Source organism: Aethalodelphis obliquidens, unplaced genomic scaffold, assembly GCF_003676395.1.
Source record: "Aethalodelphis obliquidens isolate GAN/ISIS:26980383/991018 unplaced genomic scaffold, ASM367639v1 scaffold26, whole genome shotgun sequence".
Classification (NCBI taxonomy): domain Eukaryota; kingdom Metazoa; phylum Chordata; class Mammalia; order Artiodactyla; family Delphinidae; genus Aethalodelphis; species Aethalodelphis obliquidens.
Window position 1 is genome coordinate 4697567 of NW_020837970.1, and position 26005 is coordinate 4723571.

General features: G+C 34.7%; 1 protein-coding gene across 16 annotated transcripts in view; it reads left to right on the top strand.

Moving 5' to 3' along the window:
• TCF12 (transcription factor 12) overlaps positions 1–26005 on the top strand; it is a 387457-nt gene that overhangs the window by 308798 nt on the left and 52654 nt on the right. Inside the window, exon 1 of one of the 16 annotated variants that reach the window (XM_027123125.1) lies at positions 17474–17939. The exons of 12 other annotated variants lie outside the window; for them this stretch is intronic. In XM_027123125.1, the coding sequence (XP_026978926.1) occupies positions 17769–17939 (171 nt within the window). In that variant the 5' untranslated portion in view covers positions 17474–17768. Of the gene's footprint in view, positions 1–17473; positions 17940–26005 lie in introns of those variants that run through there. 3 more of the 16 variants (XM_027123130.1, XM_027123126.1, XM_027123128.1) reach the window with 3 other exon arrangements.

The window sequence follows — 26005 nt, forward strand, 5'->3', positions numbered from 1 at the left end:
TATCGTTACACTACTTACCTTTTCAGTGTCTAAAACAAATGGAATTTAAAGTAAAGGTTTTCTATTTGGATGCTTTTACTGAAATATATGTAATTCATAGGGCTTTATCAATGTGAATTATTTTTTAAAAATGGGTATAAAAATGAAAATGGACTATGTATATTTTATTTCATGATCATTTGAATATACTTCCCAAACTAGAAACTTGACCGTAACATCTCAGATTTCACAGTTTTCTGCTTGTGCAGTCAACCTTTAGTGATCTGTAAAATACATGTTACCTTTACTAAAAAAAGAGTGAAAGAGCTAGGTTGGTATCATACTGCTCACACCACTACAGAGAACAACAGGCAGTGTTACTTAACATGCAAAGCCATGATAATCTACATAATTTGACCATAGACCATTGGTTAGAGGCCCTTTCTTTTTCTAATCCATGATATGTATTTAGGTATCATAATTACAAACCTCAGCTCCCCTATTCCTCACTGCAGAACAACTGAATGGTAACTTCTGTCTGGATGAAGGTCCGATAACAGTGTATTGACATTCTTAAAGCAGTATGGTCACTAAGGTTAAGAAAATGGTCTGTTCAAATCTGCTGGCTTAGTTATTGATTGATTGTATGACCCTGGACTTGTCAGTTAGCCTTAGGAAGTTTGAACTGGGAAATCTAAAGTTCCTTTCATGTCTAAAATGTTACATTCTTAGGGTTTTAAAATTAATATGCTCTATACATAACCAAAAGGTGTAATGGGCATAGTTTTCTTCCTACCGATGAAAAAATGGTGTTCTTTAAGCACATTACATTTTCCACTTGTTTCTCTAGACAGGTTGAAATATTGAACAAAGTGAACTTCTGTAGCAGCAACAGTAGAGCGATGCCTGGACATTGAATTCGAACATACAAGCACACCATCATTGCCTGCAGGGAACTAGTGTGAGAAACAAGCATTTAGTGAATTAATTACGTGTATTTCAGTGAGGCAAGTAAAGGTGTGCACCAAGTACTCTGGAAACATAGAGTAGGTAGAACTAACTCTGCCTTGGGAAGTACTAATGGCCTCAGGAGTTGACATTTGAACTCTGGGAAGATCAGTAGCAGTCGATACAGGTAAAAGGCATAGGCATGTAAAAAAATAAACACACTCTCAGGCCACATCTAGAAGTACAGCATTATTGAGTTCTGTACCAAATATAACCTTTATGCTTTTCCTGTAGCAGACCCGCTCTCCCACTCCAGAGGAAGATTGAGGAACACATAAGACCAGCTCAGATACGAAAAGAGATAAATTGTCATAGCAGTCTACCCTGGATAAAAGCCTAAAGTCTCCTGGCCTATAGATAATAGGAGGCATTTGTAGTTGTTAAGATTATCTGGGAGTCTTTCTGAAGGTATGGGTGTGCTTTGACTTTGCAGGATGTTTTCTTTCCTTTTTAGGGCTCCTGAACCTCCCCTCTCCTTCTCTAACCACCAACTCTAGTCTTTGTTCTTCGTATATACACAAGCTGTTTTTCATCTCTATCAAATTTTTACTGAGATAAAACATTTAAGGAAATTTTGAAACACTGGGTAGGGATTGCGAGCAACTGTGATTTTTTTTCCTAGTAATTTGTGGGAAAAAGTGAAACATTTGCATTATATTTGTTAGCATCCTTTACAGCCTCAATTTCACTGTGTTAGAGTAACACATATCTTACATGTGTGAGCATCTGTGCTAACCATTATCTGTATCATCTTAATCTTTAATCTTCACCACACCAATCTGTAAGATAACTATATCCTCTTCTTACAGATGAGGAAATTGAGACTCAGAAATATTAAGTAACTTGCCCAAGATTACACATACAGCCAAAGATTACAACCTAATTTAATATAGAAGACCATTTTCTTTTTCTTTTGAATGTTAAAACATGTTGTGTATCTTGGTGTACTCATAAGGTATCTTGGTTAGTATATTAAATTTAAAACAGTTTATTCTGTCAGTTATGTTTTTCTTGATCAAATTTATTAATTGCTTTGTTGTTTAAAGACCTACCACCATCTTGAAAGGATGACGTAGAAAAGCACAGACTTCCTAGTCAGGCAGATGGGTTTTTATCTGGCCTCAGCTGCTTTTTGTTTCGTAACCTTAGAGAAATTGCTTTTAAGTTCTCTGAACACGAAATATCTGTTTGTAAAAGGAGATAGTAATGTTTATCTCGAGTGTTAGTATGAGGGTATTATGTGCCTTACATGTGCCTAGTATATAATGGACACTCAGTAAATGTTCTTTCTTTATTTTTTTCTAGTTCCTACCACTATAGCCTGCAATTTAAAGGAATTTTAGCATTTCATGTTTACCGTTTTTTTTTTTTCTTGGCTGTGCCTCATGGCTTATGGGATTTTAGTTCCCCGACCAGGGATCAAACCTGGGCCCTTGGCAGTGAGAGCGTGTGAGTCCTAACCACTGGACCACCAGGGAATTCCCATACCATATTTTGTTGAAAAGCAAGGAAAAGTTTGAAAACATAAGGAAAGATAAATATTATGGTAAAAAAAAGTATTTACTTGCACATGTAATGTATGTGCCTGGCACATAGTGAGTAGTAAATTGTAGCTGCTATTGTTGTTAAGAAAGCATTTTCAGAAAAGGAACTTATAGAAGGAGGAAAAATTGATTGAATTAATTCCTGCCTAGAATTCATACTAATTAGTTTTGTCTTCTGAACTATCAAGAGTCTATGCTTTTTTTTCCTTTATTTTATCATTGGTTGAACATCTTTATGGTCCTCTAAAGCATTTCTCAGATGGAGGGAAGTTTCTTTGTTCTTAATTTCTTAACTTGATGTTATATAGTATTTCCAAACATAGATCTTTTTTAAAAAATGCCTGCAGAAAATGCAGAATCCTGAAGAAAGAAGCAAGACACTTCCAAGATTTTTATCACCAGCAAAGTAAATATCTATACAGATTTCAGAATACCTTTATATCCAAGTTGTGATCTTGTTCAGTAGCATTTGAAAACATCTTTTGAACATCATCATGCTCTGCATCAAAATGGCATGTCTTACTCATTTTTTTTTTAATTTATTTATTTATTTTTGGCTACGTTGGGTCTTTTGTTGCTGCACATAGGCTTTCTCTAGTTGCGGCCAGCGGGGGCTACTCTTTGTTGCGGTGCCCAGGCTTCTCATTGCGGTGGCTTCTCTTGTTACAGAGCACGGGCTCTAGGCGCGCAGGCTTCAGTAGTTGTGGCACACGAACGCAGAAGTTGTGGCTCGTGGGCTCTAGAGCGCAGGCTCAGTAGTTGTGGTGCACGGGTTTAGTTGCTCCGCGGCATGTGAGATCTTCCTGGACCAGGGCTCAAACCTGTGTCCCCTGCATTGGCAGGCGGATTCTTAACCACTGCGCCACCAGGGAAGTCCGGCATGTCTTCTTCATTTTGAACATAACTGGTTTATAGTCCCACACATAGGCTGATGACACAGTCTCTTTGTTTCTTAGTCAAATATCGTGCTTGTCTTTGTCCTCTGTCTTTAAGTGTGTATATATTATCCCACAAAAGCTGTAACAGTTTGTCAGATAATTGCTTTAATTTTTTTGAGAGTTAAACTCTCAAAGTATATTTTACCTCCCTACCCATCATGAAAAAATTTTTTTATGATTCTTCCCTCACAAGGAACTTTATTGTTTCTGAGATAAATCAAAGCAGCTTAGATACCACCTTTTCTTGCTTTGCTGCAGACAGGTACAGAGCTCTGTAGCCTTTGAATTGGTAATTGACTATAGTTTAGGAAATGACCTTCCTTTCTGCCAAATGTTTGTAGGATTTTATTTTGTTGGGAATGGCTTTTTTTAATTAATGTGGATTTTTTGTCATTTTTAGTATTAAATTTTCTATTTTAGGGACACCCCTTGAGATAATTGGAGATATTCTGAGGTTTTTCTAAATCACAAAGACCACTAAACATGTACCGTGATCTAGCATTTTCATGTACATACTAAATATAATTAGTAAGAATATTAAATAGAAAAGTCAGAATATTAAATTTTGAGGGTGGCTAAAGTGAGGATTTTTTTTTAAATAGGAAAGGGAGGACAGATACAACTTTCTGGGGCTGATATAAATGAATAACTTGGAAAAGTACCACTTGAAAGATTAGTGGTTATCTGAACCAGTAAGAAAAAGGTCAAGGGTAGAACTGTAGAGATATTGTTACCTCCAGTTTATCCACAAAAATAGTGAGATAAGCTACAAATGTATCTGTGGGAGTGTTCTGTGGAAGTTATTAGGAAGCTAGGGTAGCAGTGTATTTGTAGACAATTATCCGAGACCCTTAACTAGCAAGAATCCTAGTGGATTCTAGAATAAACAGTATTTACATGCAGCACCAGCTTAAGCTAAACTTCATAAAGTGAACACTCCAGTTCCTGAACATGAGTGGGAATAGATATCTGCTTAACTCCTTTAGCAGACAAGCCCATAGGGTGCACAACAACTAGGTACTTAAGAGTTTCTTATTTCGAACTGTTAGATAAGCTGTCTCTGTTTGAAGGCTACCTTGATATAAAATTTCCAAACAGACTGATTCTTTCTCTGACCTTACAGGTCATTCTAGCAGGAAAATCTTAGTACCTAAAGCGAATGGTTCTATAATCCATTCCAAACTCATATTCAGTTTGGTCATTGAATGAAAGATTTTCTTCATACATTAATAAGAAGAAATAGCCACTGTTTATGCTGACAGTAACTACTGTTCAGAACAGTGTCAGACTTGTATCAGTGTAGATAATGGGCTTTTAATCCATAGTTCTAAGATGTTGGTTTTTTGTAACAAGCCAGTCCATCTTTGATCTGATTTCAAGTCAAAAAAAAAAAAAAAAAGGAAAAGTTACCAGCGAGCAAGTCTTCTGTATGTTTGTACTGATGTGATGGTACAACCACAGTGATATTTGTTATTTTCTGACCTTTCTATTTCTTTTTAAAGAAGGAAGAACATGGCTGAATTTCAGAACCAGCTTTTACGATTTATTGAAGTCCTCAGCTGTTATATTTTAGATCCTTGAGACTTTACAAACCAGATGTAGGATAAGCCCCAATGTGTGTGTGTGTGTGTGTGTGTGTGTGTGTGTGTAATTTGTATGGTTTTTAAAGGATATGTGGTTGAATTCTATAAATGCTTTCAGACGTTAAGCCCACTGTTTTGTCATTCAGCATCAGTAGAACCATGAAGTTTTTTTGTTTCGTTTTTTATCTAATACAATTTCTTCAAGTATAGGAAAGAAGGAATAAATTAAGAAACTCCAAGTTTCTTAATTTAAGCCCCAAGTTTGGGGCTCTGGATTTCATTCTAGGTTAGGGAAGGCATTTATATCCTAAGTAATTTGCTGACATGAAATTTGCCATCGCCGATATTTCCTTTGTTTAACCAGTGATGATTTTAGTTTGAAAAGTCATTTAGTGTACTTGTATGATAACTAATTTCAATGAGTGTAATCTATGCTATATAGGTAAGTTCATACTTAGACTTCTAAGCAGTTTAAAAACACTACTAGTTCCAAGATAGTTCCTTATTTCTCCCGTGTTTGTATTCTTTGAATAGATTTTTAAACAAGTTTTTTTTTTTTTTTTTTTTTTGATTGCACCAGGTCTAATATGTGGCAGGCGGGCTCCTTAGCTGTGGCTTGCAGGCTCCTTAGTGTGGCATACAAACTCTTAGTTGCAGCATGCATGTGGGATCTAGGTCCCTGACCAGGGATTGAACCCCAGCCCCCTGCATTGGGAGTGCAGAGTCCTAACCACTGCACTACCAGGGAAGTCCGATTTTAAACAAATTTTAAAGTGTTAGCCCTTCAAAGTTTTTGTCTTTTTTATTATCTGCATTTAATTTAAGACATAACCCAGTATATCTATAATATGACAACATTTTATTAATTTTCAAAAGTAATTTGGTTCTAGAAATTGTTTCTGGAAAATTTGCTAGAATCTGCTATCTCTTTCTTATAGCCTATATTTCTACTCTTCCTCAGTGTGCTAGACCAGGAGTCAGCAAACTTTATGTAAAGGGTTCTGTTGTCAATCTGCTCAGCTTTGTGAGTCAGACAGTCTCTGTCACAACTATTCAGCTCTGCTATTGGAATGTGAAAGCAGCCACAGATGATACATAAATGAATGGGCATGACTGTGTTCCAGTAAAACTTTATTTGTAAAATCAGCTGGTAAACCTGATTTGGCCCACAACTATAATTTGCCAACCTCTGCATTAGACTTAAAGACCATAAGTGTATGCCTAGAGTAGATATATTCTTACCTTCTTTATAAATATACTTCCCGTGAAAAACAGACCCAAAGAGAAACAAAATAAAACCCTGCTTTTTGTTTGTTTGTTTTTTAGATCCATTACATGATATTCATTAGTCCCTTCATCATTTCCTTAAGGCCCTAGGCACATTGATAGAAACTTTCCAGGACAGTTATTTGCCTTAAAATGTACCTGACTAGGATGGTGGAAGAACCTCAATATATAAAGTGGATGCTACGAAGTCATAATTTTTCTAGGATTTAAATGTCACATTAGGTAATAATATGCAGAAGTTTATGACATCAAAAATAAGTCCACATAGAGATATATTAGAAAATGTTTATTTGAAACAGTTGGGTTTAAAGTATTTAAATAATTTGACTTTGATATAAACAATTCTATTATAATTTTTTCCTTGAACTTATATATACATGTGCCTAATCACCATCTTTTATCCTGGTCCAACTTCCTCATAGAACCCAAAGCTAAAAAAGTCGTTCCTAGCAGCTTGAGAATCAGTTCCAACCCATGTATGATTGTGAGACAGATTCTGTTGAAACACGTGACATGTCTCTCTAAACGTAAAAGCTTCATTCAAAACTTAAGAGAGGAGGGCTTCCCTGGTGGCGCAGTGGTTGAGAGTCCGCCTGCCGATGCGCAGGGGACACGGGTTCCTGCCCCGGTCCGGGAAGATCCCACATGCTGCGGAGCGGCTGGGCCCGTGAGCCATGGCCTCTGAGCCTGCGCGTCCGGAGCCTGTGCTCTGCAACGGGAGAGGCCACAGCAGTGAGAGGCCCGCGTACCGCAAAAAAAAAAAAAAAAAAACTTAAGAGAATCTTCACTTAGATGACTAGAAAACTCACAATCTCTATAAATTTAAGTGAATATTTATGGTTCTTATTTAGTTTTTTTTTTTTTAGTTTTATGATGGCTAGTGTTAATAAATAATACTTCATAAATAAGTAATAAAACTTCTCAGGTTTTCCAACTTGAGCTTGATAATTTTTTAAACCATAAAACTTGACATAATTGAAATTAAGTTATCAATATGTTTTTCAACATTACCGAAGATACTTATAAATTTCAAAAAACAGTAATTTGAATGAGAATTAGAAATTTATTGCTACTAGAGTGGGCTCCATTTAGTAAATTTCCACTGAGAGAAATATGAATTCATTCTGATAAAGTTAGTGAATATAAAGTGCTTATTGTGAATTAAGAATTCTTCTAGGCTTTAGATATTTAAGTAATAATAAACCATGGACCTTGTACCCTGTCTTCAAGATGCTTACGGTCAAAAGGTAACTTTGACCTTTGGAAATAAGTTAACTTTAAATTTTTTTTCATTTGAGTGATTATCGCCCCCTGGGCACATAGTGGAGTATCCAGGAAATGCTTTTTGAATTAAATTAAGAGGATAAAAATAAATACTGTGAAGCTATTATTTTATGTTATCTATGATGGGGAACATCATCTTTTAATGACTTCCTGCTCCAAGCTGTACTTTTCAACTTTCTCCTACTCTGGCTGTTCCAAATGATCAAAAATATGTTAACTTGCTTTTTTTGTATAAGACACTGAACTATTTGTCCTATTTTTTTCCTCAATTGTGCAGTTAACTCCTAATTATACACAATAATAGGAATAAATTTGCCCCCCAAGTGGTAAATTACCAGTAATTCAGCCATAACTCTACAGTGTGCTGGGATTGACGTAGTTAACAATGTAGTGTCATGATCCTCATGTGACAGATGAGGATGGAAAACCATAATACAGGAAACCTTTTTCTAAAGGAAAAAAAATTATGGTTTCATTGACATAAAAGTAAAACAGTGGTTATCTTCCCATATTAAATTTCTCATACTAAAATTGTCTTCAAGAATTTGATCATTTCTTACCACCTGCTGCTGTCTTCATTATCCAAGCCACTTTTATCTCTTTCCTGAATTAAAGCAGCATCTTCCCAACTGACCTCCCAATTTTCCTTAAATCATTTTTTTTAATACAGGACAATCCCTTTAAATTTTAAGTCAGATGATATTCTTCTGCTCAAAATCCTCCAACAGCATCTCTTATCTCTGCAAAACCAAAGTCCTTAAAATGGCTTTCAAGACCCTTCTTACCTGTTTTCTGCTACCTCCCAGACTTCATCTTCCACTAATTTATCCCTCTAGCCTTCTGCCCTCTTTACTGCTCCTTAAAGGTATCAAGCACCGTCCTGCCTCAGGGCCTTTGCATTTACTCCTCTCTGCCAGAGCACACCTCCCTTAGTACCCCTATAGCTAGTTTCCTTATATACTTTTCTCTTTGATCACATATCACTTTATCACTGGGGAATCTTTCCTGACCATCCTATATAAAATGGCAACATGCCCCATATTCCCCTCTCTCCTTTCCTGCTATAATTTTCTTTGAAACACTTACTACCATCTGATGTACTATAATTTATTCTTTATCTGTCTTACCCAGGAGAATTTTGATAAAACAGGGATTTTACTTATGTTGTTTATTGCTTTATCAGCAGCTCCTAGGTGCATAATAGATGCTCAGTGAATAGTTGTTGAATAAATGAACAAACTTAAATGATTGGCAATACAGCCATAGTTGTTCTTTCTTCCTGGATCATACTCATTTGACTCAGAGAAGGTATAAACAACATACTGAACAATCTGAAATTAACATATTCTTCAAGGAGAGCTACAAGTATATTTTAACTATCTATACTGTAAGATGTTTAACATGGTTAAACTTTGTAAAAGCTTTTCAGGGAGAAAAAAAAACCTCCAGTTTTTCATCAGAAAAGTGGAAGTGTTTCCTGTGGCAAAGATCACTGGAATTCTTCCCATTTACATAGGCATAGTCTTACTCTCAGTTAGATACATCACAGCTAGGAAGACCTGAATTTGGTTTTCCATGTGTGGACTTAGCATTAATTGTGATCCTGTATTCATATCTTTATTCCAATTTTAACAATAGTAACACAGTTTGGATCTTTTTAATATTTCAGTCTCAAATAACCAGTGTTAGAGCACCCCAGTGTTCCTCAAGATCACACAGCTGGGGTTTCCCTGGTGACACAGTGGTTAAGAATCCACCTGCCAGTGCAGAGGACACGGGTTCGAGCCCTGGTCTGGGAAGATCCCACATGGCGCAGAGCAACTAAGCCCATGCACCACAACTACTGAGCCTGTGCTCTAGAGCCATGAGCCACAACTACTGAGCCCACGTGCCTTGAGCCTCTGCTCCACAACAAGAGAAGCCACTGCAATGAGAAGCCCACACACCACAACCAAGAGTAGACCCCACTCGCCACAGCTAGAGAAAGCCTGCGTGCAGCAGCGAAGACCAATGCAGCCAAAAATAAATAAGTAAATAAATTAATTTTAAAAAAAAGATCATACAGCTGTAAAGGTACTGTGGTACTGCTACATGCTTTTCACCCTTTATTCTTGTATTATACCCTGTTAACTATCCAACCTATGTATTCATTACAGCCACCTTTGTCTATAATCCACATAATCTCTTTTATGATGTACTAAATTCTCCAGCCAAAAGGCACAAAGAAGCAAATCACAGGCCCAACTTCTTTATTACCGAACAGTGCAGGAGCCACAGCCTACTTAGTTAAGATGAGCTCTCTTAAGTTAAGGATTGTCTCCTTAACTCTTGTTGCCTACTAAAATTATAACAAAGCCATCTCTGTAGAGGCTTACATGTTTATTTGAAGAATATGGCCAAAAATCTTTATTTTCCCGGTGGTGCTGTGTTAAACATAAAATGTCTGACCTGTAGATCAAACTGCACGTTATTAAGAAACCAAAATTGTTACCGAGCTAATTAGATGACAGAATTAGGTAAGAGTTGTTACCTGTTGGTAAGATGTCAACCCTTTTCATTTTTTTTTACCATTTTATCCTAGACACTACAGAGCTATTTAAAAAGATGTTAGTTTTAAACGAAAATATTACTAGAAATACATAACTAAATCCCTTGTGAAGATAATTCACTTGCCAGCATATAAGTGTTACTAGAATACAAGCATTTGGACTCTTAGCTTAGAATTGAGAAGTTGTAATAATGTTTTTGATTCCCTATCTGATCAACCTTTCATTTCATGTGAGGCTCTGGGCTTTTAACTGTGCCACTTGCAGATATGATTATAAAAATACAATTTAAGGTTGGTGTGTGGACATTAGGTCTCATCTATGCCAGTGAGTCATAACCTGGGTCTTCAAAATTAGTAATACAAAATGTAAATATTTCAGAAAACCTAACAAATTGTGTAATTTACTGAAATAAATTATCCGTGCTATCAGATTTCTTTCACTAGAATTAGCTCAGCATGGCAGTGCTTCATTTTCCTTTTAATCAGAAGTTCTGAATGGGAGTTGCATGGCTTTTTTTTAACAGGGAAAAATATTCATTATAACTCAAGAAAAGTTTGGGAGACAAAAATCTTTCAGAATAGGAATTCAGTGTTTTGGGGTGGAGTAGGTAATAAAAGGTTTCACTGTTGGTGAAATGGCTAGGAAATGTTTGGCCTAGTTTAATTCCTGAGTTTTCCAGAAATGGAAACTCAGACTCAGGGAAATTCAGTGACCTCGCCTAAGCTCTCATGCTTCCTAAGAGGCAGAGCTAAAACCCGAATCCCTGTCTCCTGACTCGTAGTCTATGCTCTTTTTCATCATATGGTATGACGCCACAGTGTCTGGAACCTGAGCAGCTTATCTCATGTTACAGAGTACTAATGAGTGGTAGGGAGAATTATTCTGCCCTACTGTAAGTATTTGTGATAGAGATGCATAGAACAAGTAGCTTAACACATTTTCTTCTTTCAGAGTTTTGTGACTGTGTTTCCCAACCTGTCTGGTAAGGAACACTTGTTGGGGTGGCATATTGCCTTTACCAGTGAAGCATACTAAGTAAGCATTACTGAAACTTTTGTTTTGCTTTAAACTGACACTATCTCCCATCTCCTCCCCTGCTTATTATACCATCCTCATATATGTTTTCAAACTGAAGTATTACTTGGCTTTTGTTGAGAGTTGGTCACCAGACTTTAATGGTTAGAAATCATTCTCTTTTTTCTTTTCCTTTTTTTTTTTTTTTTTTCCCCCAGTACGCGGGCCTCTCACTGTTGCAGCCTCTCCCGTTGCGGAGCACAGACTCCGGACGCACAGGCTCAGCGGCCATGGCTCACGGGCCCAGCCGCTCCGCGGCATGTGGGATCTTCCCGGACCGGGGCACGAACCCGTGTCCCCTGCATCGGCAGGCGGACTCTCAAACACTGCACCACCAGGGAAGCCCCCATTCTCTTTTTAAGATGGGTCTTTTCATAAATTTAGGATCTGCATGATTTCTTCCAGTGAGTATAGCTAAAATGAACTCTTCTTTGTTACTTGATCATTACAAATATGAGGCAGGATGATTTGGTAGATACTCAGTACTTAATTAGAGGTATGAAGTATTAAAAAATTACTACCACTAGCAAGAATTTTTACTGGAACAAAACATAGATTGGGTGCCAGAAATAACTTAATGTATAAGTTATTTAGAGTTTCCAGTTGCAGATTCTTGAAATGGCTCTGGGCTAAGTAAGATGCAGATGTTATTTCTGGTCTCTTTAAAAATAAATTTAAAATAGAGTAGAATATCATGGTACTGTTCCATTTCTCATAAATCGAAAGGATCTGGTACTTTCCAGCTCAGAAGAAAAAAATTACACAGGTCAAAGAAGAAATAAAAAACCAGGGAGCACTTTCCTTAAGGGAGAGCTAACTGGACCCAAGATCAAATTGTTTACCTTTGTGGTTTAAAATAATAGCTTTGTTTGCTTCTAGTTTTTGTTTTGTTGTAACCTAATAAGTCAGTAGTGCAATGCCTTGTCCCAGTCTTGAAAGCTCATCAGAGTGCTGGTTTATTAAAGAATTTTAAAACCTGGATACTCTCCTCAACTTCTTTTTACCCGCAGACACACCATTAGTGCTGTGATTATAGAGCCATCTGCAGGAAAATTATCAAGTTGCAACATAGTTAATGAATCTCTTACCGTGTTATTTCAAGTGGTAAATGAGAAGTGACAAACTGCAATTCATGTGGGGAAAGAAATGGACAGCCAAGAGATGCAGGAATTACTAGGGAGGGGGACTCCCCACTTTAATTTTTCGAGGAAAACTGCTTTGTCATAGTGAGTTTATGATCAAGATAAACATGAAGTTTGCTTCATGTTTTATATATTCTCAGTAGTGGCAGTTCTATCTTGTTTGAAGGGGTATTTAATGATTGCCTTTTAGAAGCTTTGTATGATCTGTCAGTTCTGTTCATGTTGATGTCAGAGGGATACTATTTAGTTACCTCAGAAAGAGATTTATCTGCTTTTCTCCTCCAGGAGGTATGGCTGTTTTTACACATCCTCATTTTGGTCATATGGTTGTCAAAAGGGGAATTAAACAAGTGTTCTTTTGCCCTATAAATGCAGTTTATACAGCTGACTGTTTACATTGGCTATACAGATAGGTGTTTTCTATTTTGTTAAGCATTAAGCATTTCTAAAACACATGTTAGGCTTGAGATTTTTGTAAAGAGATGATAAGAAATCTAATGTTCTATGTCTGAGACAGATGATGTGATTTGTGAACTTTAGCATGAATTTTACTGAGAAGTGGGGGGGGGGTGGTTGCTCCTAATTTCCAATCAATATCCAAGTAAATTGTGTACCAGTTTTCAGACCAATCTGTAATATAACTCTGATTATTGGTTTGGCTAGGATTTAGGTACTCACAACTAAGGCATAATTGGAACCAGTTTTTCAAAATATCACCTGAGGAAAGATCAGAAAACCAGGTCTTTGATTTTTCATCTTTTCATACAGTGGAAAGACAGTATTTGGAAGCCTTTTTACTGATTGATTAGTTATCAGCAAGATAGATGAGAGTAATATTGTTGAGTTAGAAGATGCATTATATGATTTCAGATAAATAGCATTATTATGTTTAAATAATAGGTACTGATTGTTAGTGGATCGGTTTGAGAGGGATGCATTATTTCACTAGAGTTTTATATTCTTGCTTTATTTTTTGCAAAAGTAAATTTTCTAAATTGTGAGAAAAATAATATTTCTAAATATTAGAAAAAGACCAGAAGACCAACTTCCTGAACACTTAGGAGTGACTTTATTTACAAAGCAGCATATACTAGAAAAATTTGCAATATAATGTTCAGATATAATACCTGGAATTTTTTGGTGTCTTACTGCGCGTTTAGGAGACAGTATTCATTTACTAGTCATCTTTCTGCATGCTAAATAAGGAAGAGGAGACATTTTTGCTTTTGCTTTTGTATCTTCCTACTTGTAGATTCTCTTATTTATTATGCTCTTAAAACTATCCTCACCCCGCACCTCCCTTGCAACCAATAACGTACTAGTTATTTACTGAGTTTCGTAAAGCAGGAATATATAGAGTTCATTTGTGGAATTATTCACATGTGAACTTTGTTTAGCTTTGTTTTTCACTCTGAAAGTCTTATTTTCCAGGAATTGATTCACTTAGAAATAATGTTGAAACTTTTCATGAGGAATCCTATGAGTGGGTTTTAGATTTACTTTTCCAGCCAGATCTTTTGGCCTTTTGGGACACTGGAATGTTGCCTGCTTATTTTAGAAAAAATGTACAATAATATTAACCACTAACTGGCCTTTATTAATTAATTAATTCAAGATGTGTAATTCAGTTAAATTGAAATTTTCTTTTAAAATTTTTTTAGAATTTTAAGTCACTCTTGAAACATTCGTGTTTAAGATAGTTTAAAAAACAGATTTGAGAGTTATAGCAATCCAAATATCAGGGATAAAGAAGAGCTAATAAAATAAATTAAAATATTGCATGGGTAACCCCAGGAAATTTTGCATAGCTCTCCGAGGATGATCTGTTTCCCAGTCAACAGAAAAATAAGAAGGAAATAAGGGCCTGGAATTTAAACTGAAGTTGCCAGAAGGTCTCTACCTAGTAGGTTTTTTGGAAACATTTTTTCCTAAATCTTCTGGAAAGAAGTAAATTGCTTAGGCAAAACACATCATAGCTTTTTCTTATCTAGTTTAGGTCTGTGCTTGATGATTGTTGGAATGGCAATAAACATCACATCCTGAACTATTGAAGGCAGGGAAGTATATTTTAAAATCAGTGAAATGCAGTAATCCTCAAACCAGGAATAATCAGTTTGCTAATAAAAGATGTATGTATGGCTCCAAGTCATATTTTTTCAGGGTTCTCTGACATTTTCATTAATCATGTTGCCGGTGTGTACAGTAATGCCCATTTTGCTATAAAAGTTGGTGAGTTTTTAGATTGTTGGACTAGGTAGCATGAATATTGAGTCAGATCACATAATCTTAGAATAACACATAAGTGATTACGTAGAATTGCGGGTGGAAACAATTCAGGATAAAAAGTGCATGACAGTTCAGAGCTCCTGTGCAGGCTGCACGTCTGTCTGAAATCAGGTTTAAAAAGTGGCCCTGTCTCCAGCTGACTCGTTTTGTCAGACTGAGTCATAGGATTAACCCTTGACATGTTCCTTCAAAAAAAAGAGGCAAAGATTAAACAACTGCATTGACTAGAGCAGCACTTGATCCATCTATATGCATTTTTTTTCCTGTAATATGATTCTGCTTAAGAAAAAAAATTGTGCTGCAGCTGTTACATAGATTAAATTAGATTTTTTTAAAAAAATATTTTTGAGGAAGAGAAAAAGGACTTTATCATAGAAGATAATTTGTAACTGTTAAAAATATGTCTACATCAACCAGTTTTACTTTCTTTTGGGTAAGGCAGACTTCAAAAAGATGTTATTTTGGAGTAGCAAACTTGAAGGACATTACCATAGCATACGAGTAAAATACGGGACTATTTTATTTAAATTACCACGAGTTTTCTTGATGATTTGCTGTTTTTGAGGAATAAATTTAATGCCATACGTATGTAAATGCCCACCCACCCCCCACCTCTTCTCTCTTCCCTCACGTTTCTACATCCGCCCTCAGTATAGGCAGTAGTGTATACCCAGTGATTGTGTTGGGTACATGGTGGGGGGGGCTCCATCTTACATTTAAGCACATGTATGGATTTTGTATCTGTGTTTCTGAGAGGAGGAATGAAAAGTAGAAGCAAAAGCTTTTAATTAATTACTCAGCTCTGCTTAGAAACTATTATATTTCAAAGTTCAGGTTTCAGGTTTAATAGCAAGTCTTATCCAGTTCCTTAATAAACTGCTTTAGAACAGTAAAAGAGTATTATGCTGTCTGGTTTTACTCTGAACTTTTTAAACTTGGATATTTGTTTATTACTTTCAGAATACCATATAGTTGCCTCTAAAATAAAGAACTGTTAATGAAATACTCAAATTTTCATTGTGCTTTAATAGCCAAGATTGCATAGTTGGATTTACATTATGCTGTTTGTTTTAACAAACATCATAGTACTCTCTCTTTTCTGGCAAGCCCCAAAGAAACAAGCCTAACTACTGTAGGTGGATTTTTTAAAATCAATATATAAAAGTTTTCTCAGGTTGAAGCTGAGCTTCCTACTGATTGTAGGAAGAAAATGTTGAAGTGCTTTGTGGCTGCCCTTTTCCCCCAGTCCCCTAAATTTCTATTTTAAAAGTAAGTTTTTGGTTTTTTTTTTATTCATTAAGGAAAAAAGGAAACTTTATTTTGGATGGTTGATTTTCCTTTTTTTTTTTTTTAAGCTGTTCTGTCAGAGAGAGACTATGTCTATAAAAGACTAAAATTTACTTGAATGGTTTTAAGGCATGGCATTGTTAATTGTAAGTCAACGCTTTTTACACAGTTCTCTAAGGATTGAAATGGGTCTTTGTGGTCTCTCAGGAGGGAGGAAGTTACAAGCCACTCTGCAGACTGGCATTTTAATGGTCTGCTGTACAGTGATGTTCTTTTGCAGCTGCTGCTTAGCCTTTTCTATATCTGGAGAGTGTGGGGAGGTTTTATTGTTATTCCAACACCATAAGCTTTTAAAACATTATGAACTTAGCTGGCCTTATTGTCTTATTTGATTTTATTGTTATATTTTAATCAATATTTTTCATAAAAATGGTGGGTTTGGGGGTCCCTTATAGAATATTCCTAGAATATTCCCTTAGAGCAGTTCTGCTTCATGAAAGGTGCCTTTAAAAAAGTGATGTGTCCCTTTTTTGCAGCTTGTGAGCTGTCCTCTGATTAACAGTTTTGTGAGAACCTGCAAGGCACAGGGAGAAGAGATAGTACAAAGAGGTTTTCATGGGAGGAAATGAGAAGAAAGAAAAGTTGCTATTCTGTTTTTCTGGGTTAGAATCCACACCAAAAGACAAATTGAAATTTTTTAAAATAATGAAATATGTTTGTGTGTGAGAAACAAAGTATTGGCAAAACAACGTCTAAGACCTTTTGACTTCTAAGTATAATGAATTTTTTAAATCTATGAGATGTTTATTCCCACACTGATTAGTTTTCCTTTTTGAGAAATTTGAACATTAACATAAAAATATGAATATATTAAGTGTTAGTTAAGAACTATAATGAACTTGGAGGAAAGACTTCCAAGAAATCTTTTTTAGTTTATTAGCTACAGTGCACATTTTGTCTATACATACCAGCCTTTCATATTTTTATGTAAGGGAAAACAAAACCTTGTTTGTTTTTTCTTTTTAATTATTGAATTGCTTAGTACATATTCTAGGAAAGTGCAGTCCATTATAAACTTTTAATTGGTGTTATGAGTGAGGAATTTAAGGAGCTTTATAATTGAAAACCTATATTAAATATTATGTTTTAAAAACATCATTTATTTTCAAGATAATTTTTTGAATTGTTGGAATGAGCTTTTTCATGAAATGTGTTCCTTTCAAATTTCTTTCCATACCGTTTTTATAACATAAAAAATCATGGTTTGTTCTAGCTAGTTTAGAGGTACTTACATGACAGGTCCGCTTTCTCCAGGAAGTGACTTTGTACAAGGCTTAACTGTTTAGATCCTTCTTGTTACACATGATTCAGTGTTTCCAATTCCTGATTGCTTGATCATGTGTTTATCATCGTTAGAAGCAACTGTAGGCCATGCCAGATGGTAATGTTGCTAGAGGTGTAGCAAGCTAGGTTTCCCTGCTACAAGTGCTCTAATTTAAACTAAAAATAGGTTAGCAGATCTGTCAGTTTGTCTTTCTTTGTAAGAGACATATATACTATATATATGACAATATTAATAATTCCTTGGGCTATTTATCTCCAAGACACTGTATCACTTTTTATTATTTAGCACTTGTGACTTGTATTTTTTTAAAATTCCAGAATTTGTCTTATTGGTATCCTCCACCAGTGTGAGGACTTGATAGAGATTGAAAGAGGTTACTTACAGCACAAACCCTCCCTCTCTGCTCCGTGAGTTGGTTCAGTCCTATTTTGCATAAGTTCCTTTTGAGTAGATCATGTGTGGATGCATAGTGCTGAAGACTTAACTCTGTTTGGCTGTGTGGATGTATGTCTTGGAGAGAAGCTGAGTGCATTAGCTGCAAACAGTAACATTTTCAAAATCAACATGTATTGTGCTTATCCTGTCCCTGGAATGGGCAGCAATTCTTTGATGTATTACTACAATGGAAAAACGGTAAGTCTTTTTCTTTGTTCAGATAGCTTCTAACTGGTTTAAGGGAAAGGAGGGTAGATTAATTACTTTTTACTAAAACCTGTGAGGTTTTGTTTTATCATATTCTGTAATACGTTAAGATTGTATGTTTCTTTGTAAGTATGGTTAGCAAAGTTGTCTTTGACACGGTTACTCAATAGTTTTTGGCTTTTATTTTTAAAATAATATAGAAAATAAACTTGAATTTGTGGGATATTTTTTTAATGCCTGATGTCTTTACTAGTAATGACCTTGAAAGTGCATTAGTTTTAATGTTTTCTTATATTGTAAACATATAATCTACATGTAAAATACATATATAACAGAGAGAGAGAAAGAGGGACGATTACTTGATGCTTTGTAGATAGAAGGGAAAGATGAAAGTCATCTTAGATATTCATAAAAATAACAAGTATGAAGCTCTGGGAATGATTAGGGAAGCAGTCAGCTAGTGAGGGCCGTATTTCCTGTTTGGAGTTTCAGGTCCGGAGCCTGACTTTACTCAGATACCATCTGTTTCCAATCAAACTAGAATTTTGACCCTGTACAGATTCATAAAATAAATCACTATTTTTCAAAGAGTGCATTTATACATTTTCCAAAGAATGTATTTCTGGTCGATTTATAGCACATGGTTAGATGTTTTAAAATAATACCTTTCTGTGTTGCTAAGTAAAACTTCTCTGTTTTTTAAATTAATTACTCTGTATTAATTACTTAGTATGTTTCTACAAAAATATCTTTAAGTCAGAGGATTTTGTGTATTCTAAAAAGAAGGTGAACTTCTGGAATATTCAATAGGACTTATCTTTATAAGATAGTTGATAAACATAAAAATGTTATACTAGTGAATAGCAATCTTGGGTTTATGTCAGGAATACAGTATTTTCCTCCTCAATTTTTCCAAAACAATGTATTAGCTCAGGTGTTTTATTAAATACATAAATGACTTTAGCAATTTTTTTTGGTCAGGAGTAGAGGCATTTTTAATGTTAATGTTTGAAGTTATAAAAAAAATTAATCACATTTTCCTAAAATAGGTATACAGTCAGTTATGTTGGTCCCTTCCCTTTTTATCACTTGAAAATGTTTTAAAGTAGCATATGACTTTAACCAGTGTACGTGAGAACTAATGAAAGCACTTTTTCGTTCTCTGACTGCTTTGGTAAGGCCTCTTTGGACTTCGTTAGCATTTGGTTCTTAACTTTTCAGTAAGCTTTCTTACTAGATGACAATCAAGCCAAAATATCCTTAAACTCATTAAAAAGTATGTGTTCACACTAGCCATATAAACAGAGCTTTGGAGAATGTGAGAGGTAGGTTTAGATGGGTGGTATAAGTGAAATAACTTGATCTCTATGTAATTTCCTTGGCAACTGTCTTTCAAATGTGAAAATTTTTTCTTTTATGTCCTATTCTAAGTGAAATAGTCTGTTTGAAAATGGTGTGTGTGCAAGTTTAGTAAAATTAATCATACAGGACCCCTGAAGCAGAGAGACTATAACTCAGATTGAGTTTAGATTTTATTCTTTCAAGAGCACAGATCACTCTATTACAGCATTTCTCTTTGTTCTACATTTAGGGGTGGAGGGGTGGGGAACAGCTTTGATCGTATTAAGTATTTCCAGGCTTACGGTAGATGACATGGCTGGTATGTTAGAAAAGTGTAGCCTGAAAGTTGATAGCCTGTGCTTGATATAGGTCAAAGGTGACTTTTATGTTCTTGAAAAATGCGTAAAGGATGATATATTTTCTTAGTCCTCTGTATCATAAGCCCTTAGTCTTATATGTGTTTTACTTTTACCACATCTAGTTTATTATTGTTCTAACTCTTCAATAAGAAAATCGTATAGTATGTAATTATATTATCCAAAGACTATGGTAAATACTTCATCTTTGTATATATTGGGAAATGTCTGCCCATCAATGCTTTATAGTAAAAAGTAGCACTTTAACGTTGCCAGAGTCTAAGTGAAATGTATTTCCTCACTTGAGTTATAGAATTTTTGTATAATTCTCATAATGAACCGGTTAAATTTAAGCTCACTCTTTAACTCCATTTTATCAATTTATCTTAAGATGATAGGACAGATTTATATTTTGAATATTAATATTTTGATTTCATTTTTAAGATCCTTTTACGGGTATTATGAAAGAGTGAGAAATCCTGAGTGATACTGGCCTTAAAGAAAATGCTTTCCTTTTTTTTTTCTGGTTTTTATTTTTAAATTTTCAAGTTGATTTCCATATATTTAAGGATGCTTGGGGTAATTTAATAAATAGACTGAACAGACTCTAGGAAAAAAGAGATTAATAAGAGAAGAGCCTTTTCATATTTTGTTATTTAAGATTATGTGGCCGTATTGTACTGTTGGAAATATAAGAGGCTTGGGCATCTATGTGCAGAAAAGAAAAGGCAAAAAGGCAAAAATGTTAACCCTGTTTTCCCCACTATCAGAAAAGAGAAGGGGTTAATGCTTTATATCACATGTAGCTTTTGTGTAGCTGTATTATGTGCCATGTTATAAGATATTAATATGTGTTTATGATAAATAGGGGACTTAAAATCACTTTGAATATTATCTATTTTTTTGAACTTTGAAAAATAGCAAGGAATAATGGATTTCTGAGATTCCTTACTTATAAAGAACTTGGTCTGCACTCAGTTTTCTCATTGATATGACTCAATTGTGTCCTTTATGCCGAAAGGTAGAAAGTCTTAGAGGTAAAGGAAGGAAAGTTTTGGGAGGAGAGGATTCCTGTTCTCTTCACCTATCTCATCAGCCTCCATTTTCTAGGCCTTGAACTGAAGATGCTATAAAGTGTTCCAGGTATAAAAATTGCAGCAAGTACAGGCATGATGCTCTTTTCATTATTTCAGGGGATTATTTTATTATTAGAGACAACACAGAAATCCAAGTTTTAAAACTCAAGCTTAGAAACACATTTTGAATATTCACCTTCTTTGTATGGAATCTGGGAAAGAAGAGACAGGAACTAACATGATCATAAGGGCTACTCTGTGTCAGGAACTACGCTGGGGACTTTATGTTTACCTCATTTAATTCTCATAACCACTCTGTCATTTAGCTGTTACTAGCCTCCTTTTATAAGTAAGGAAAAATTGGTGCTGGGAAGTTAGGTAACTTGTTTAAGCCCCACCCTGCTAGTTAAATATTGAGGCCAGAACTGAACCCAGGTCTGTCTCCTAAGAGCAGGTTTTCTCTTTTCTATCATCCAAGGACAAGTAAACTAGTCTCCATAGCAGAGGGCCAGATTTCACTTATCCTTACTACTGGTTGTATCAAAGTACTCCGTTGGAAAGAAAATGTCACTGAGAAAAACACTAGGCCATTCTTACAAATAAATATGTTTTGCATGTATGATCAGACTTACAATTTTATGAATACTAATTGATATGGTCAGTCAAGCAGCTTTTTACTAGTTTCTATTTAAGATGAAGAACTTAAAACTATCCTGGATATGTTTTTAAATGCAGGAAATTAGAAGGCCTCTTCTAATAGAACTCGTAGTAGTGAAAATTGGTATAGCCATGGTTTTGGCACCTGCCTCCCCACATAATTTGTATTATCATAAGAATTAGAGCAGCAAGTAGCTAAAATTGCGTTGTAAATACTTCTAAGATTTATTTTTCAGATAAACATTTTCAGTTAATAAAAGCACAGAAACCAATATGAGAGTATATAGAGCTACATTTCTGTTCCGTTGGGGATTTACTGCTAATTAACATGAGAGAGGAAAGTATATAATTAATTAACTCGAATTTCCAGGCTGGCTATGGGCCCAGTAGGGTTAAATCTAACATTTGTATGATGAGGAAAACATGAAGTCATTTAAGCATTCTCTGAAGTTAGAATGCTAAAGACATTGGATGACAAGGAGTTTAGCTTAAATCTGCTTTGATTTTTTTTTCCCTTTATCAAAAATGTATGAGACGATATTCTAGATATGAATCCAAGAAGGTCTTTTTTTCTTGATTCAAGTGAACACAAATACCAGGAAGTTAAGCCTCTGCCAGGAGAATATGTTGTCACGGGTCAGGTTTATTAATCTTTTAGAAGGAAATTTATGTTCCTTTCCACTAGCTCATGAACATATTGAAGAAAGGGATCAGGTGCTGTATTGTTGGGTCTAAATATTTTTAAAATGTAGATAGCGAAGAAGTGACACTCATTGATTTGTTCAGTACATTATCCTAGCATACAAGTTTCAAACCCAGTCCCTTAAAAATTCCATGGTTTATCTCTCAGGAAAAAAATTTGTGCTTATTATAAAAATGATACTGGTTACAATAAAGAACTGATAAAATACGCCCAGTGATGTTAAGATTAATTAAAATGTGTTTGACTTACCTAAGAAGAAATTCTCACACATGAAAACCACTATTACTCAACTATACTTTTTAGACAGCAGCAGTAGTAATTGATTTTAAGCTGCTTTGTACTGAAAGCTAGAATTCTTTTTCTTATCGTTGTTAGAAAGGAAATTTTACATTATTTCACCCCAAATCGCTCTCCGGAAATTCTTGGGAAAAGATATTGGTCCTTTTATTTATGAGTGTTGAAAATATGAACATATATTTATGCCTTTTACAGAAATTTCAGTTGTGTTTTTATCAGGCTAACTAATTAGATGAAAAGAATCTTTCATGGATAGCTTGTGTGTCCCTTAGTTAGTCCTACTTCAGACATTTTGCTTTATGATGCCTTTTGGTTTCAGTTCTTACAGTATTTCGTACTGGAACTATATAAATATTCCTCCCCCCCCATAGGCTTGGAATTACCATAAAAACTTGAGTAGAAGGTTGGACTTTACGGCAAAATTTACTACATTTATGTAATATTAAAATACTGAAAACATTGAGATATTTATCAAATCTGTCATTTGTTTAAATATTCTTGGATATTAGGAGATTCTTAAATTAGACTGCTATTTCATGTACTTAAATTTTTAAATGTCTTTTTCTTTTGGGTTGTGCTGGTTTTAATTTTGATTAAAGAAAGAACCAGGAAAGTGGGAAGCCCTGAATTTCAGAAACTTTAAGATTTTGACATTTATGTTAAAGATATGCTTTTTCTCTAAGTTTATGCATAAGGTCAGTATGCATAGAAAACAGTGGATCCAAAATGATCAGAAAAATCAATAGGGAATAGTTTTTAGGAAATTTCTTTAACTTTTAGTTAAATTTAAATTTAACTAAATTTAAATTTAGTTAAATTTCTTAATCTAAAATTTCTTTAACTTTTACTTACTTAGCACTCTTATCTCAATGAGTCCAATTATTTAAAGCAGAAATTTTACTTACTCTTTTTTAAGCAGCCTCTTTTTAGTAAATTCAGGTCCCACAAAATGCAGCGGTAGAAGGAAACTGTTTATGTATATTATTGTGTATGAAACTTGCATAGGTTGACCAGCAGTAACTAAAAAATTCTTATAATAATTACCTAGTTTTTCTTTCTTAGTTTTTGAGTGTTGACCCTTAAATGTGCCTACTTTTAAAATCAGTGGCCCAGAGGTTTAATTAGATTTTAAAGCTAGAATTTGAGTTGGGTTGGGGTTTTCTTTTTTTCCAGTGACCTGAACTGTTTTGTTTGTTTGTTAGTTGTCAGGTTTTAGATACTCAGCTAGATCTTGAAAAATTTTTATTGCTTAATACAAAATATAGTTACATAAAATGAGATAAATTAAGTGTATGCTCCTGAATATAGTATCACATTTTTATTTTAAAATTATGATGGTAGGGTAAATTAGCCAAATGATTTTGTTTTGCTTTATTATTTTGGTAAGTTGATAAAGATTATGCTGGAGATGATTTATGCTATTAGCATAAACTTTTCACACATTGGAGGTTTAATGTTAGCATTAAAGTGTTTAATGGTATTTAACATATTGGAACTTAAAGAGAACTGCTAGTCAAACCATCTTGACAAAAGCGCTAATAGAAGCCTAAACATAATGAAATATCGGTAATAATTTCTGTGTTAGAGCATGTTCAGAAAAATTTATAAGCTTCTCCGTCTTTCTTCTTTCCAAATTAGATAAAGGTGTTCCCAAAATGTTTAAGAGTTTTGGTTTTCGTTTCATAGCCTTTGGAGTTTATGAGACTCCTAGAATATTTCTTTCAAAATAATTTATCTAATTTTAAACTCATGGATAAGGAAGAGTGATTTCATCCTGTATTGTTCAATATAGTAACCTGTAGCCACAAATGACTATTTAAATTAATTAAATTAAAATTAAAAATTCAGTTTCTCACTTGTACTGTCCACATCTCAAGTGTTCAGTAGTCACATGTAACGAGTATCTCCTGTATTGTACAGACAAAGGTACATTACTGTCTTTTCAGATACAGAACATTTCCATTATTACAGAAACCTATTGGACAGTGCCCGTCTAAAGCATTCCTCTCATTTTCTGTGGAAGTGTATCTTAATTAAGATATCTAGCGAGCTATTGTTACATACTAAAGAAATTTCCCAATTCATTTCCTCATCATTTAGAACATTTAAAGATATCGGGTACCACACAGGCTTTGGATCTATTTTTAAAAGCATAGGGAATGGCATCATCTTTTAATTCATCACTGGATGTGACAAGATAAAAAGAAAAAAATATCTTTTTAGCAGAAGCTTCTACTTTTTTTCATCTTTGCTGAACAACTGTCAGAAAATCATGCCTTTCTGCCTTGCAGAGATGTTTCCAATATTAATTACAGGAAGGATGCACTGAAATCAAGAGCACAGTGCACACCTCCAGCCTCTAAAGATAAACAGAGTGGACTGCCCTGAATTGGGGTGATCCATGTGACTAAACTGAATCACCCAAGCAGGAAAAAAAGGAATGTTTTTGCTAACTTGACTCCAATTGGTTTTATGAGCTAAAACATTCCAAGGATAATTGTGTAATCACTGTATAGAGTAATGTAAATATTCATCCCTGAAGTACTCTGTCACTCTTAAAAAGTAAGTTTGGGTTGATGGGATGAGGACAGTAGAGATATTACTGTGAATTTATTCTTTCCAAACATACTTAACAATGAAAGGAGAGGTATCTGTTAGATTTTCAGTTATATTCGTTTAAGTTGAGGTAAATGTTATGGTTCTGTTCACCCAACACTCAAAATTTCTCTCTTTTCCATTCCTGGAGGAGAAAAATTAAGTACTTGAGAAAGAAGGACATTCCCACATGATACCTACTTTGAACCTGACATTCTGAAATGGAGGCTAGAATTCTAAAGAAAATTTCTAATTACCACATTTCAATAGAACATCTTAAATTACTTAATTGTACTTTTTCTGTTTCTTTTTAAAATAGTGTGACTCCTGGTAGATTTTAATCACCTTAAGCACACATATTCCTTTCTCTTAATTTTGTTTGTTGTGATACAAAATCATATTTAAGATTTAAATGTGTGATTAGATCATTAACTAGGAAAAAACTGGCATCTATGTGCAGGTGATCAGATGACATAAGCAGTCTGGTTTTAATTTGTGGCCAGTACTGATTGTAACTAAAAGAGACTTGCTCTTTTTGTGGAATTGGCTGACTATTTTCCTACATCTGGAGTTAATAAAGTCTTTGAGACCACATCAGTTGTGCTTTGCCGCAAGAACTCTTTGATCTGAAAAATCGCAACTGGCACAACTGCTGCTTCATAACATTGCATCTATGTTTTTGCAAGCTATGGTTAAGATACCAAAAGTAAAGTTTTTTGTCGTGTGTTAGAAATGCTGTTAGATGGGCCTCTTTGAGAACCATGGTTTTCAAAACATTTTTATCATGATAAAAACTTTGAACTTATGTTAGTAAATAAATGATAAACTTATAGTAATTTAGAGTTTTTACCATTTTCATTTATAAGATCTATTCTTTAAAAGTCCATTTATCTTTTTCAAAGTCTATTTATAGAGACTAACATTAAAAACAACTTTTGCCCTAAAATGAGCCCTGTGTTCTCAATACAGCTTCAAAATTTTTACATACGAGTAGGCAAGCAGGCAAGCCTCTTCTTCGTGTGTTTTATCTTG